At 44.4% G+C, this 15868-nt stretch overlaps 2 protein-coding genes across 2 annotated transcripts in view; one reads left to right on the top strand and one right to left on the bottom strand.

The window, feature by feature from the left end:
* The first annotated feature begins 2658 nt into the window (after positions 1-2658).
* LOC144005862 (uncharacterized) lies at positions 2659-9657 on the top strand. Its single transcript, XM_077504290.1, has 3 exons — positions 2659-2698; positions 3343-3663; positions 9469-9657. Exons 1-3 carry the CDS (start codon positions 2659-2661, stop codon positions 9510-9512), a joined length of 405 nt encoding a protein of 134 aa, XP_077360416.1. The 3' UTR covers positions 9513-9657.
* Positions 9658-13000: 3343 nt separating this feature from the next.
* The window catches only part of LOC144005815 (ubiquitin carboxyl-terminal hydrolase 2-like), a 13953-nt gene continuing 11085 nt past the window's right edge, over positions 13001-15868 (bottom strand). Inside the window, exons 7-12 of the mRNA XM_077504183.1 lie at positions 15764-15867; positions 15611-15691; positions 14075-14153; positions 13868-13975; positions 13656-13776; positions 13001-13533 (exon numbers count right to left, since the gene is read on the bottom strand). Coding sequence (XP_077360309.1) covers positions 13443-13533; positions 13656-13776; positions 13868-13975; positions 14075-14153; positions 15611-15691; positions 15764-15867 — 584 coding nt within the window. The 3' untranslated portion in view covers positions 13001-13442. The remainder of the gene's footprint in view (positions 13534-13655; positions 13777-13867; positions 13976-14074; positions 14154-15610; positions 15692-15763; position 15868) is intronic.

Genomic DNA, 15868 nt, shown 5'->3' with positions numbered 1-15868 from the left:
CTGAGATCCGAGATTTTGGGATATTTTCCTTATTTTGTGTTGTTTACTTTTCCAACAAAGCACGAATACACATAATATATATGTAAAAAAATAAAATAAAATAATAATAATAATAAATATCTATGAATGTATATTTAAATATATTCTCATAGTGGGTGGGATACTCAACTAACAGATTTATGATAACAATGTTCATACCCTGGTTAAAAATTGATCAACGTCGGCACCAGACAAGCAATACGGTGCACAATTTTCACATCACTGCGGTCGCTATTATTTCCTGCCCTCAGCTGCTACTTCCTCCTCAACAACGTGTTGATACTTGAATATCCAATGTTTTTACTCATTGTCTTAATGATGCACATTTTGATCAACACCTCAAAAGTGAACCTTATTATTTTTAAATCTGTTTGTTTTTGATACATGTGTACATTTGCATGTGTACCTAATGAAGTGTCCACTGAGTGCGCAGTAAGTTTCATTTCATCAGAAAGACATTTACGACATCTTTATAGCTTATGAGGCAGGAGGTCCATCCTACATCCACATTAACTTTATCTATATTTTTTAGCAGTACTACCGGAAAGGAAAACTGTCTGATCTATCTTTGATCAATTTGTAGAGGACACAAGTTTGGCTTAAAAAAATGACCGTGCTCAATAAGGTCTAAATTGAATAAACTTGAATGGTGATGAGAGATTTTCATCAGATCAGAAATGTCAAAATAGTTCAACTTTACAGATCCCCACAAATGACGACACTGCATAGTTGTGTATTTTTATTTTTTTTTAAATAACATCATCAGAATTGTTGTTAGTTGTTGCGATATCGTGTTGAAATGCTTCAGCATTCCCACAATAATTCGGATAACTCCAAGATCAAAAATCAATACAATTCTTCATGATATTGAAAGAGAAAAAGTTGTTTTTGGATTACTATAATTACTTAATTGATGTGTAGGTTTCTTGAGCAAGACTGTTTTCTGCATAGAAATAGTGACGTATAGTATATAGATTAGGAGTGTGATGATATATCGATATCGCGATAAATTGTGATACTTTGTCTCCCGATAGATTATCGATACACCTACGCAAGTATCGTAATATTTGTAGTTAATATACAGCCACTATAACGGCTCCATTGTTCATGACTTTTTGAGCAATTACTTGGTTGGCCGCTAGGGGGAGCAACTCATAAGAGTGGCGGGGAAATGGACAGAAGTCTTCAGGTGAAGAAGACTCATCAGCTTACTTGTGCAAGATATTTATTTATCTGTCCAGCAACTGACTCAGTTTTGTAATACGTTTCTATGAAAAATGTGTCTTATATCTTCAATTTTAACATTTGAAAACACATTTTATGTTTCGACTTTTTGAAGCACACAATTTCTGAGGAATATTAATATTGATTTAATTGGATTTAATATTGAAGTCATTTTATTTATTTAGTTATTTACTTTTGCAATGTTACACAAAAAATGTCACAGTTTATAAAATGAAACAATTGACTATGTGACTGACTGACATGTTGCATAACAACAGCGTTTACGAAAGACACAAAGTTGTTCACAGAAAATGGAAAAAAAAAAAAAAAGAAAAATTTGTATTTGTTTAAAAAAAAAAATACACTCAAGTACTCACTGTGAAGAAAACACCTGTGTTCATATTGTGTTTCAGCGATGGTACAAAACGAAATGATTTTCTCATTGAAAAAAACATCAGTTTATGTCTTGAGTAATTTTATCGTAGATTATCGTGGATTTATGATCTGACCAATATATCGATAATTGTCATATCATGAGATAATCGTTATCGTCAGCCTTGTATGGCATGTCGTATCGTATCGTGAGGTACCCAGAGGTTCCCATCCCTAATACAGATGTTTTGCCACCCTAATATACCACTATTATCAATATTATCATTCAAGGTGGCCAAATATCACAACCCAAATGCACAACTAAGTTAACAGTTAACAAGTTAACTTAATTTGGGTTAGAAAAAAAAGTGGAACATTTTGGGATGGCGGTTAGAATAAAATGGATTCCATTGATTTTTTTTAAATTTATTTTTTAATGGTATCACCAACGCTACAGGCAGTACACAACGGTTCCTAACTACGCTGCACCAGTCATAAAAATCCAGATATAGCACTTGTGTGTGTGTGTGTGTGTGGGGGGGGGGGGGGGGGGGTATGTGTGTGTGTGAGAGAGAGAGAGAGAGAGAGAGCGACGTAATGATGGATCACGAAGGGAAGGTCCCGGATGTTGGCAGTTGATTAAAAGAGGATCGCAAATGGGCAACAGAGGTCATTCTGGTGTCAAGTCCAAGAGTCTCAGGTGAGCTAAACTTCCATTGGAGATGTTGTTGGTTTTTTTTGGGGGGGGGTGGGGGGGGGGTACTACTACTTGGTACTGCATTAGAAGCGTTAGCGTTTGATCATTTTATAAAATCTGAAAATACAAATAATATGTCTAATATGGTGAAAATGGGATAGGTTAGAGGAATAGGGTTACATATTACCTGAATAATGATTATTGTTATATTTTCTCGCCTAATGAATGACAAGAACAAGATTAATTGTGTCCTTTGTTGTTTACAGACGCTCTTCTTTTGACGTCTCCTCTGGTTTTCGTTCCCCTGAGCCTTAACTCTGAACACGATGAAAGTGGATCTACTTGCCCTGACCGTATGCCTCCTCGGTACAGTTACGATCATTCAAAAAACACATTTTAAGAACTATCAAGAAAATTTCTTGATCTTCGGATCGCAGATGTTTCCTGCAGTTGTTTGATACCATGTAAAAAAATGAAAATAAATTGCATTCCAAGATAACATCAAAAGCATAAAGTTGGTAGCTCTTCCTCAAACTGGTTCATAAACAGCCAAAGGTTATCACGTTGTAAATATTAAGATTGTTTGTCAAAGAGGGATTGTCCTCTCTATAAAAGGGCAATAATAGTCAAAGATTAATCCAATCAGTCTTTGTTCACTTATGAATCGTCATGTTCACTTATGAGTGTCGCCCAGTGGGCGCGTGGGATTAATACTTCACCCACATAATTCTACGGGTGGAAAAAATCGTGCTTGATGTATTGTGGTAAAAGGTCATAGAAGCTGTTGGTGATATGTAAATTATACAGGTCATTTGTAAAAAGTCAACACCGGTATTGTTAAGGGTGGCATGCCTCAGGAGTCATACACAAGTACTCTACATTTTAGTATTTGTGTGGCAGATGTACGACATCCAGGGACTAATGGCACACTTTTCCCCCCCCCCCCACGCTTTGTGGAAGTCAGGCAGGTTGTGAGTGAGGGTTTAAAAGTCGTCGTGTGTTTTTAACAGTCATGCTGTGCCGAGGGAAGACAAACGAGACGACACCAAGTCCACTGTCAACTTCTCCCGCCTCAACTAAACCAACCACACCTGGTCTGGGCTTGACAACTACTACGGATTCGGCACCACCAAGTACAGTGTCCGCCACGCCCGATCCGGCCACGTCAGAGCCTTCCAGCTCAGCAGAAACTGGCTCGTCTCCGACCGATACAGTAACCCCAACAGACGGGACAGCAGACGTGACTGGAGGTGGCGGCGGGCCCGAAGGGCTTTCAGACGGGGCCATCGCGGGCATCACCATCGGTTCCATTGCCGGCGTGGCCGCAATTGGTGAGTCTATCGGCTATTCCTTTTGCTTGAGCCACTAACATTTTTTTTTGACGGTGGCGCTTCACGGCCAAAAGGTCAGTAAGTTTATTGTGTACCTTCGGACCAGGTCTGGAGATCAATGTATTGCAGATCAGGACCAAAATATATAACTTGGAACTGGTTATGTATATGGAGGACCAAAATTGCCAAAATTAAAAATAAATAAATGAATAAGTAAATAAATAAATAGATTAATTAATGAATTAATAAAAGTGAAAATAAAAACGGATACAAAAAATATAATTTAAAAAATTAAATACAAAAAATAAATATAAACGGAAATAAAAGCAACAAAAATGTTAGATCCAAAATAAATAAATGTAAAAATAAATACCAAAAAAAAAAAAAAAAAAAAGAGGCTGAAAAAATAAAAATACATTTTCAAAATAAATGTGGAAATAAATACAAAAATAAATATATAAATTGAATTAAATATCAATCAATAAATAAAAACATTCACTGTCAGGACAAAATGTTATTCAAATGAGGGGCGGTCCTAAAACGCGTCTTGGGTTGGACAATGCAATGTGAGAGCGGAGTGTTTTTATTTATTGATTGATATTTAATTATATTTATATATTTATTTCTACATGTATTTTTATAAAAAAATTTAATTTAGTTTTTTATTTTTGTATTTATTTTTACTTTTATTTAAGATTTTATATATATATGTTTTTATTTCTATTTCTATGTATTTTTTGTGTTTAATTTTTGAATTATATTTTTTTTATATATCCGTTTATATTTTCACTTTTATTCAATTATTTATTCATTTATTTATTTTTAATTGTGGCAGTTTTGGTCCTCCATACGTGGACATATAAAAAAGGTTTACCATTAGGTACTTTCAGTAAGTACACTGGAGGGTACAAAATGAACTCGACTTAGGCAGAGTACATTCAGAAGCTTTCTTCTACCTTGACCACCAGGGCTGAGGATGTTACGTGCGGGGTATGGATGGACCCAAAATGGGAGGAAACAGACAGGAAAACCAAAGTGGAAGAATGATGTAAGGAACTTTATTAACTCTGACGGGGAAGGACTGGACGAGACGGAAGGGGAGTAGACTGGGCTGGACGTGGACACAGATCATGGCGGAGACTTGGCGTGGCGTGATGCGGAGACTTGGCGTGGCGTGATGCAAGACTTGGCGTGGCGTGATGCGGAGACTTGGCGTGGCGTGATGCGGAGACTTGGCGTGGCGTGATGCAGAGACTTGGCGTGGCGTGATGCAGAGACTTGGCGTGGCGTGATGCAGAGACTTGGCGTGGCGTGATGCAGAGACTTGGCGTGGCGTGATGCAGAGACTTGGCGTGGCGTGATGCAGAGACTTGGCGTGGCGTGATGCAGAGACTTGGCGTGGCGTGATGCAGAGACTTGGCGTGGCGTGATGCAGAGACTTGGCGTGGCGTGGAAGACTTGGCGTGGCGTGGAGGACTTGGCGTGGAAGACTTGGCAGACTTGGCAATAAAGACTTAGTAGACTTGGCAATAAAGACACCACTGTGACAAAACATTCAGACCTTCAAACCGCAAACAACAAACATCAAAACAATGCTCCCACACCCGCGTGAGACAAACACCACTCCCTTATACAAACACTAATGACAATAACAGGACACACCTGGGAGACACAGCAGGGAGGGGGAACCAATCAGCAATACACACCAGGAAGGGAAGACACAAGCAGGTGGACAAGGTTAACCATAATGAGACTGGGGAAGAAGACAGGAACACCAGACAACCAACACTCACCAAAATAAAACAAAAACCCAAACCAACTGAAACGTGACAGAGGAATCCAGGTGCAGACTGCAGAAAGTAAAAAAAACCCTGAAACAGTTTGACTTCTGCTCAAAAGGTGGAGACTCTGGCTGGGGCGGAGACGAGGAAGCTGGGGACTCTGGCTGGGGCGGAGACGAGGAAGCTGGGGACTCTGGCTGGGGCGGAGACGAGGAAGCTGGGGACTCTGGCTGGGGCGGAGACGAGGAAGCTGGGGACTCTGGCTGGGGCGGAGACGAGGAAGCTGGGGACTCTGGCTGGGGCGGAGACGAGGAAGCTGGGGACTCTGGCTGGGGCGGAGACGAGGAAGCTGGGGACTCTGGCTGGGGCGGAGACGAGGAAGCTGGGGACTCTGGCTGGGGCGGAGACGAGGAAGCTGGGGACTCTGGCTGGGGCGGAGACGAGGAAGCTGGGGACTCTGGCTGGGGCGGAGACGAGGAAGCTGGGGACTCTGGCTGGGGCGGAGACGAGGAAGCTGGGGACTCTGGCTGGGGCGGAGACGAGGAAGCTGGGGACTCTGGCTGGGGCGGAGACGAGGAAGCTGGGGACTCTGGCTGGGGCGGAGACGAGGAAGCTGGGGACTCTGGCTGGGGCGGAGACGAGGAAGCTGGGGACTCTGGCTGGGGCGGAGACGAGGAAGCTGGGGACTCTGGCTGGGGCGGAGACGAGGAAGCTGGGGACTCTGGCTGGGGCGGAGACGAGGAAGCTGGGGACTCTGGCTGGGGCAGAGACGAGGAAGCTGGGGACTCTGGCTGGGGCAGAGACGAGGAAGCTGGGGACTCTGGCTGGGGCAGAGACGAGGAAGCTGGGGACTCTGGCTGGGGCAGAGACGAGGAAGCTGGGGACTCTGGCTGGGGCAGAGACGAGGAAGCTGGGGACTCTGGCTGGGGCAGAGACGAGGAAGCTGGGGACTCTGGCTGGGGCAGAGACGAGGAAGCTGCGGACTCTGGCTGGGGCAGAGACGAGGAAGCTGGGGACTCTGGCTGGGGCAGAGACGAGGAAGCTGGGGACTCTGGCTGGGGCAGAGACGAGGAAGCTGGGGACTCTGGCTGGGGCAGAGACGAGGAAGCTGGGGACTCTGGCTGGGGCAGAGACGAGGAAGCTGGGGACTCTGGCTGGGGCAGAGACGAGGAAGCTGGGGACTCTGGCTGGGGCAGAGACGAGGAAGCTGGGGACTCTGGCTGGGGCAGACGAGGAAGCTGGGGACTCTGGCTGGGGCAGAGACGAGGAAGCTGGGGACTTTGGCTGGGGCAGAGACGAGGAAACTGGAGAAAGCGGCAACTCTGCTGTGACGAGGGGACCTGAGATGCCAATTGGCCGCGACAAGGGGACCTGAGACGCCAGGGGCTTAGGCGGCACAGGCGAAGCGGCCAGGGGCTGCGGCGGCAGCGGCACAGGCGTTGCGGCCAGGGGCTGCGGCGGCAGCGGCACAGGCGTTGCGGCGGCAGCGGCACAGGCGTTGCGGCCAGGGGCTGCGGCGGCAGCGGCACAGGCGTTGCGGCCAGGGGCTGCGGCGGCAGCAGCACAGGCGTTGCGGCCAGGGGCTGCGGCGGCGCGGGACAGGCGAAGCGGCCAGGGGCTGCGGCGGCAGCGGCACAGGCGAAGCGGCCAGGGGCTGCGGCGGCAGCGGCACAGGCGAAGCGGCTAGGGGCTGCGGCGGCAGCGGCACAGGCGAAGCGGCCAGGGGCTGCGGCGGCAGTGGCACAGGCAAAGAGGCCAGGGGCTGCGGCGGCAACGGCACTGGCGTTGCATCCGGGGCCGGCAGCGACGAAGTGGCCAGGGGCTGAAGCGGCAGCAGCGGCACAGGCAAAGAGGCCAGGGGCTGAAGCGGCAGCAGCGGCACAGGCGTGGCATTCATGGGCTGCCGAGGTGCCGGGACGAGGGCCTGGAGCCGGCGGGGCGCCGGAACGGGGTCCTGAGGCCGGCGCGGAGCCGGAACGGGGACTTGAATCCGGCGCGGAGCCGGAACGGGGACTTGATTCCGGCGCGGAGCCGGAACGGGGACTTGATTCCGGCGCGGAGCCGGAACGGGGACTTGAATCGGGACTTGAATCCGGCGCGGAGCCGGAACGAGGACTTGAATCCGGCGCGGAGCCGGAACGGGGACTTGAATCGGGACTTGAATCCGGCGCGGAGCCGGAACGAGGACTTGAATCCGGCGCGGAGCCGGAACGGGGACTTGGAACCTCCGCTGGGTCCGGGTTGGTGGGAGCATTCTGTTACGTGCGGGGTATGGATGGACCCAAAATGGGAGGAAACAGACAGGAAAACCAAGTGGAAGAATGATGTAAGGAACTTTATTAACTCTGACGGGGAAGGACTGGACGAGACGGAAGGGGAGTAGACTGGGCTGGACGTGGACACAGATCATGGCGGAGACTTGGTGTGGCGTGATGCGGAGACTTGGCGTGGCGTGATGCGGAGACTTGGCGTGGCGTGATGCGGAGACTTGGCGTGGCGTGAGGCGGAGACTTGGCGTGGCGTGAGGCGGAGACTTGGCGTGGCGTGAGGCGGAGACTTGGCGTGGCGTGAGGCAGAGACTTGGCGTGGCGTGAGGCAGAGACTTGGCGTGGCGTGAGGCAGAGACTTGGCGTGGCGTGAGGCAGAGAATGGCGTGGCGTGAGGCAGAGACTTGGCGTGGCTGACTTTGAAGACTTGGCGTGGAAGACTTGGCGTGGAAGACTTGGCGTGGAAGACTTAGCAGACTTGGCGTGGAAGACTTGGCAGACTTGGCAATAAAGACTTGGTAGACTTTGGCAATAAAGACACCACTGTGACAAAACATTCAGACCTTCAAACCGCAAACAACAAACATCAAACAATGCTCCCACACCCGCGTGAGACAAACACCACTCCCTTATACAAACACTAATGACAATAACAGGACACACCTGGGAGACACAGCAGGGAGGGGGAACCAATCAGCAATACACACCAGGAAGGGAAGACACAAGCAGGTGGACAAGGTTAACCATAACGAGACTGGGGAAGAAGACAGGAACACCAGACAACCAACACTCACCAAAATAAAACAAAAACCCAAACCAACTGAAACGTGACAGAGGAATCCAGGTGCAGACTGCAGAAAGTAAAAAAAACCCTGAAACAGTTTGACTTCTGCTCAAAAGGTGGAGACGAGCCCGTTTACCTGCCTGTTGAGTAGAAGCAACTGTGGCTTAAAGCCAAACTGTTTCAGGGGTTTTTACTTTCTGGACCTGGATTCCACAACCCTATTGACCACATTTGGCGAGGGACACTCACAATCGATCTGATAACTTGACTACGTAGTTTAATCCCAAGCATCGTAATAGTTCTGAGTCCTGCATCAACCAATTTCCATTTCAATTGCCATCTAGTCAAGTCTTGCAGGGACGTTGGCGGTGAAGTGGTTCATGTGATGCCTTTTTTACACAGCAAAAGCAGATGTTCAGCGTCGGTCTCAAAAGTTCAGAATAAATCGGAAAATTGCACAAGGAACTCCATCCATCCATTTATTTTCTTGACCGCTTAATCCTCACAAGGGTCACGGGGGCTACTGGAGTCTATCTCAGCTGGCTTTGGGCAGTAGGCGGAGTATATCTTAGACTGGTTGCCAGCCAATCGCAGGGCACACGGAGACGAACAACTATCCACACTCACAAGCACACCTAGGGAAAATTCGGAGCACCCAATTAACCTGCCATGCATGTCTTTGGAATGTGGGAGGAGACCGGAGTACCCAGAGAAGACCCACGCAGGCACGGGGAGAACATGCAAACTCCACCCAGGAAGGCCGGAGCCTGGACTCGAACCGGAGTCCTCAGTACTGGGAGGCGGACATGCTAACCAGTCAGCAACCATGCCGCCCCGCAAGAAACTCTCTTATTTTTTAAAAAATTAAAATGAAGCCATAAACATGTTGCAGATTCCAGGTTAAAAACAGCAAAGCGATCATAATTGTGGTCAAAACAATGTCACAATGTCATTACAAATGTTCTCCTTTCAGGTGGCGGCGTCTTTGGAATACTCAAGTACACTGGCAGAGTGTGAGAAGCAAGACTTGTCACTATTTAATTTTATTCAAATTATTTGCTCATAAGAGAACACTTTGAATTTCATTATATATTTTTTGGGGGGGCGGATGTTTTGGGGACATTTATTTGCACTGGGATTGAAATAAAAAGGGCTAATTTATGTGAATGTGGGATTTTTTTTTTTTTATAAATAAATATTCCTTAAAATCATGTTTGCCTCATATTATTAGGCATGCCATTTTGTTCAATATTCTTGATCACGAACACGAGCTAGCAGGCTAAAGTCCAGGTGTACATAGTGTAACAACTTCCCTGTGAAAACAAAGAGCTGCTTCATTTCATCATGTGAGCCTGCTGTGGTTAGACTGTAGTCAAATATCGTACAGTAAAAGCACGCATATCGAAACCATATTAAACAGCATTTGCAACATAACGAAATGGAGCTCTGCTTGTCTTTAAACCAATTGTTGATTAAAAAAAATGTTACGCTCAATGTCTCATAAATAATCAATCATCTAGAATTACTGCATGTGCACTTTTGGTGTTATTATTTAATACATTTATTTAATTAAAAAAAAGAAAGAAAGAAAGAAAGAAAGAAAGAAAGAAAATACTTTCAACTGAGGTTGTATCATGTTCAATCAGTATGCTAGTTTGATGCAACAAGTCTGTGCTAAGATGTTAGCTTTAGCTATGTTTGGCCATTTTTTGTTACCAAAATGCTAAAAACAACAAAAGAAGTCGAACAAATTTACTTCAGAGTGAAACATTCAGTATGCATACTTGCATACTGAGCATTGATCAACAATTAATCAATTAATCGAGACAAAGCTTAATTAAAAAAAAAAAAAAGTCCAGGACCTCAGAATTTAAGCCTTTCAATAGTAAACATTTTTGTCGTCTGTGAAATCTTTGTGTTGAATTGTCGAATTGTGTTGAAAAAGATATTTCTGCATTCTCTATGTGACAAACTATCTTCCTAGTAGAGTAACCCACTTGTGTCGGTGTCTAGATGGACTTTATACCACATCAAGAAGCTCTTCTGGATTTCATGGTTGCTAAGGCCATTAGCCCGTGTGTCAACACAGCTGCACTTGTGTCGCTACGTAACAAAAACAAATTGCTGTTACCACCTCCAAAGCCCATATGGCGTGTGCGTGTGTGTGTATGTGGAATAGAAATACATAAAAGTTAATACCTGAGCTTGTCGATTTGTTCCCATTTCCTTGTTCTCGGCACTCTCGAGCAGGAAACGTCATTTAAATCAACAAAATCTATAAAGCGGCGGCACAATCTAATGGTACATTTTCCTACTGGGAGAAAAACATAAATTAGTTCGAGTTGAAGAGTGTAGACACACTCCCTATTTCTTGTTCTAGGCACACTCGAGCAGAAAACATGCCATTTATTAAACCTCTATCATGAAGTACACCTGCACAATCTAATGATGTGTTTCCATGCTGAGATACAATTACAGACATTAGTTAAAAACCTGAGAGAGAAAACTGTTTCCTTGATCTAGGCACGCTCGGGCAGCAAAAAAAATCATTTAAGTTTTACTACACTCGCACAAACTCATGATGTGTTTCTATGTTTGGATAGAATTACAGAAATTAGTTAACACCTAAGAGAATTGATGTAGTTTTGTTTCTTTGTTCTAGGCACGCTCGAGCAACAAAAATGTCATTTAAATCTTCAATATTGGTACAATCTAATCATTAGATTTTTATTGCATGTTGGGATGGAATTATGGAAATGAGTTAAAACCTAAGAAGACTGATGTGTTCCTGTTTCTTTGTTCTAGGCACACTTAAGCAGTAAAAAAAAAAAAAAAAAAAAAGTCAGCTAAATCTCCAGCATTGGGCACAATCGCACACTAATTCTGTGTAAGGATAGAATTACAGAAATGAATAAACCCAAGTGAGTGTTCTTGTGTCCCTATTCTAGGTGTGCTTGATTAGTAAAAATACATTTGATTGTCATGGTGTGTTTTGTAGGTAGGTCTTGAAGAACATTAGTTAAATCCTAAGATTCAGTTTGTTCTGTTTCCTTGTTATGGTGCACTTGGGCAGTTAACTAATGACATTCAAGACAACTACATCAAAATTCTTACAAAGAACATTTGAGTTGTTTCATACTGCCAGGCGTTAATTATATGATAAGGGCTACAAAATATGACTGGCAGGCCAACACCAAGTGAGACAACTACTCAATAGCGCTCTCTAGTGGCCGTTTTGCTACAAGCGTCATAATGCTCGTGTGCTTCTGTAATGAGGGCCACTTACGAAGGTTTACGAAGGAAATCCAATGTGTCCATAATTTTTCCCGTTCTCTTTACTGTTTGTGTGATGATTTTTGTGTTGCATTTGACATGTTTGGCTTTTGATTACAATTTTGTCAATAAAAAAATAAAATAAAAAAATGTGTCCATAATCTCCTCACCCATGACGCCTGGCTTGATATTTTGTCATATTTACGTGTCAAACGGACTAGAAATGCACCGGGTCACATTTAACTATGAACACACAGAAATTAAAGGATGGTTTAAAACAAAAAAACAAAAAACAAAAGTAACAAGATGGCCGCCCTTTGACTTCAACGGCTTGCACTAGCGTGTATGGGCTATCGGCTATCCAGTCATATATACAGGTCAGTGGTCTGCAACAAGTCCCTTGGAGTTCAGAGGTTAAAAACAACAACAACACAAAACACTCCAAAAAACAGAGGTTGGTGCGCTGTTTTTTCGGATTTTTTTTTTCCAGTTTTTTTTAATAATGTTATTCCTCTTGGTTTCCTGAGTAATTTTTCCTCCTGTTTTCCTGAATATTTTTTTCCTGTTTTTTGGAAAAAAAAATTTATGACAAAAAGAAAAAAAAATTCAGTAAAATAGAAATAAAAATTCAGAAAAAGAGAAAAATGAAAAAAAAAAAAAAGTCAGTACTTAGAAGTGAATGCAATACGCTTCCGTAAAAACTATGCTATAATCAAATTAATCCATTTCTTTCAGCATTATGTAATATATATATATCCTCAAATTTGTGGGATCTGGACAACAGTGTTTATTTTTTTCACTGCCTTTGACAAGTATACTTGTCAATTGTATTTTTTAGAGCGGTGCTAAATGGGGGCGAATCTGAGCATGCTCCACTGTAAATATCAAACTTGGAAACAACTTTACTGATGCCCAACCACCGGTAGATGACATCATTGCCCCATTTTATAGGAAATAAACACAGTTTCAGAGTCCATGGGAGAAATGGCTGTATTTTGGCAAACCTACATTTTTCTGCTGTCAATTATAAAAGAACGGGACGGGACAAAAAGTAGGGAGTCTATTCTGTTATTTGGTATATTCGGTTTATATATAATTATTGAATGTAATATCACGTGAGTATTGGAAATGTAAAAATTTTCTATAATGACTGGCAGTGAATGAGTTAAAAATGTAATATTGTGCATTTTTGGTGTTAATTGGAATTTTCAGCAATGAAAAGCAAAGGCATGGAAACTGGAAAGGACTTTTAATGCTTAATACAAACAAACACGTAGCACCTTTTTTTCCCCCCCTTTTTGCACTGCTTTAGTTGTTGTACATTCAAGCGTGCAGTACAAAAATAAAGTGTCGTCTCTTGGCAGGTTTGTGTGGATGACTTCACAAAGTCTGGCCATTTACCTTCCCTCTTGTGTCTTGACAGAATAAATTAACTCATGCCAGTCAAAGTAGTCAAGTTTGACACCCTTTTGTGTTCCTTCAAATGGTGATGTCACCTGTGTTTAAAGTGCATAGAAAAAGAAAATCCTGAAAAAAAAGAAGAAAATAAAAAACAACAGTCATGGTTGACAGCTTCCTGTTCATCCCATGAATTGTCACAGTCTGTGCCACAAGGGGGCGCTCTGTTCCAGCATGTCGCTTGCTGGGTTGTTCTTATCACCTGAAGGCGTCTGTCTACAGGTGAAAGGTGTGATTTTTGGCAAGCTCGTAGAAGAGGATGTAGGCGTTGCTGCTGCGCACCTGGCTGGACGACATGTGGCTTACCCTACACACGCACACACAAACAAGAGACCACTGTGGTTAAAACGCCACCATTTTGTTGCAATTCTTTGCATGTATTTCATTTGACTTCTGCCAACATTTTTTTTTTTGGCATGGAAAACCGACCTGCAGTCGTTGAAGTTGTACCACTCGCCCACACTGGCGTTCTTACAGTAGGCTGTGTAATGGCCGCCCAGCGTGGTGCCCCAGTGGTTGGACACGGCATACAGGTTGTACACGGCGCGCTCTGTGGGGGGGCCCGAGACAAACAAACAATCAAAAAAACAGGAAGTTGCCGGAAGGTTCTCAGGGGGTTGGAGGCCGTGCGCGGGACGTACCACCGCCCTCGGAGGCGAACTCCCTGAGGTCCAGTTCTTTGAGGGGGAAGTTGACGTACGTGGACAGCTTGCTGGCTCGGACGTTGGAGTCGGAGAAACGCTTCAGGTCTGGCGGGGGGAGGGGCCGAGTCAAGGAGGCTGTTGACGTGCAAATGAAGCTACTGAAGCGCCATTTTGAATTTCTTTCTTTTTTTTTTGTAAGGATACGAAGCACGAGTATCTGAGGGAACTTCTGAATGCTGAATCGCTTGGTGCATTTCTGCCTGGTTTTGCATCGGTTGCAAGTCTGCGTGGGAGGAACGACAAAGCAGTGAGCAGGGTTTTAGAATAGTTTGGCAATTTTGGCATTTTAGTAGGGATGTAACAGAAATGGTAATATCGTGATATTACCATATTAATAGTGTCACAATATATTGTAGTCGTCATATCACGATATTAAAAGCAACAAAGTTAGGTAGATTTTTTTGAAGGTGCTTTTCTACTGGCTGCTGCTAGATGATATCACCTCTATGTCACCATTTTCTCCCAGCCATTTTGACAGAAGCAATCTAGTTCGCTCCCGGCTGTTTTTCCTGGATTTGGACTGATTTTGCAGAATAGAATATTGCATTCTATAAAAACATGGAGCTTACCAAAACAAAGATTAGCGTCTCTTCTTTCTTTGTATTTGTATCCATTTTGCAGCAATTAGTATTACAATATAGATAATTTTCATCAATATTCCCATTCCTGGTGAAAACACTGTCAAAAAGATCTTGTTGCAACATGGCCCTGGCTGATCTCTTATACGCAGATGCCACCTGCTGGCCGTTTTTTGAACTACTATTGCTTTCAGCCACTTATTCATGTCAGAAGCTGCATCAAAGCCTTCTGTATGCTCTTGCATAAAAAAACAAAAAAAATTTTTTTGGGGGGCAAAGTATTAAATAACATCCATCCATCCATTTTCTTGACCGCTTATTCCTCACAAGTATCGCGGGGGGTGCCAGCGCCTATCTCAACTGGCTTTGGGCAGTAGGCGGGGTACACCCTGGACTGGTTGCCAGCCAATCGCAGGGACGAACAATCATCCACGCACACAAGCACACCTAGGGACAATTCGGAGCACCCAATTAACCTGCCATGCATTTCTTTGGAATGTGGGAGGAGACCGGAGTACCCGGAGAAGACCCACGCAGGCACGGGGAGAACATGCAAACTCCACCCAGGAAGGCCGGAGCCTGGACTCGAACCTGAGTCCTCAGTACTGGGAGGCGGACGTGCTAACCAGTCATCCACCATGCCGCCCCGCAAGAAACTCTCTTTTTTTAAAAATTAAAATGAAGCCATAAACATGTTAATATAAACATTCCAGGTTAAAAACTTAGCAAAGTGATCATAATTGTGGTCAAAACAATGTCACAATGTCATTACAAATGTTCTCCTTTCAGGTGGCGGGCACACACGGGCACAGGGAGAACATGCAAACTTCACCCATGAAGGCCGGAGCCTGGACTTGAACCCGAGTCTTCAGAACTGGGAGGTGGACTTGCTAACCACTTAAATAACATATTTACATATTTTCAGTTCATTTTAACGAAATTGTTTTTTTTAAATTTTTTATTTTTTTTAATTATTATTATTATTATTATTATTTTTGTTGTACTTTTTTCATTCGTTTTCGTGAACTGAAACAACCTCGCCAGTGATGGCAACAGATCTTCATTTGAAAGCCGCAGAAATGAGGGCGGGTCAAAGTCTTACCGGCCTCTCATCTCCGTCCAGCACGTCCTCCTTGGTGAAGAGCCTCAGGCAATCTTTCAAAGTCACCTCGCCGGTCGACACCTGCGGATGCAACGCAGGTGAGTCAACACGTGGCCGGCGGGGGGCTTATTTATCCGCGCGCTTGGTTCTGACCGGTGCGATGGGGATGGAGAGATCCCAGAAGGGCTCGAAGACGGTGGAACGGAAGCCGCATACGCTGCAGGTCAGGGAGCTTTTCAACTGCCCCACAAACACATC

Source organism: Festucalex cinctus, chromosome 18, assembly GCF_051991245.1.
Source record: "Festucalex cinctus isolate MCC-2025b chromosome 18, RoL_Fcin_1.0, whole genome shotgun sequence".
Taxonomy (NCBI): Eukaryota; Metazoa; Chordata; class Actinopteri; order Syngnathiformes; family Syngnathidae; genus Festucalex; species Festucalex cinctus.
Note: the sequence above shows the minus strand (reverse complement) of the source record. Positions and strands in the feature narration are given on the sequence as shown.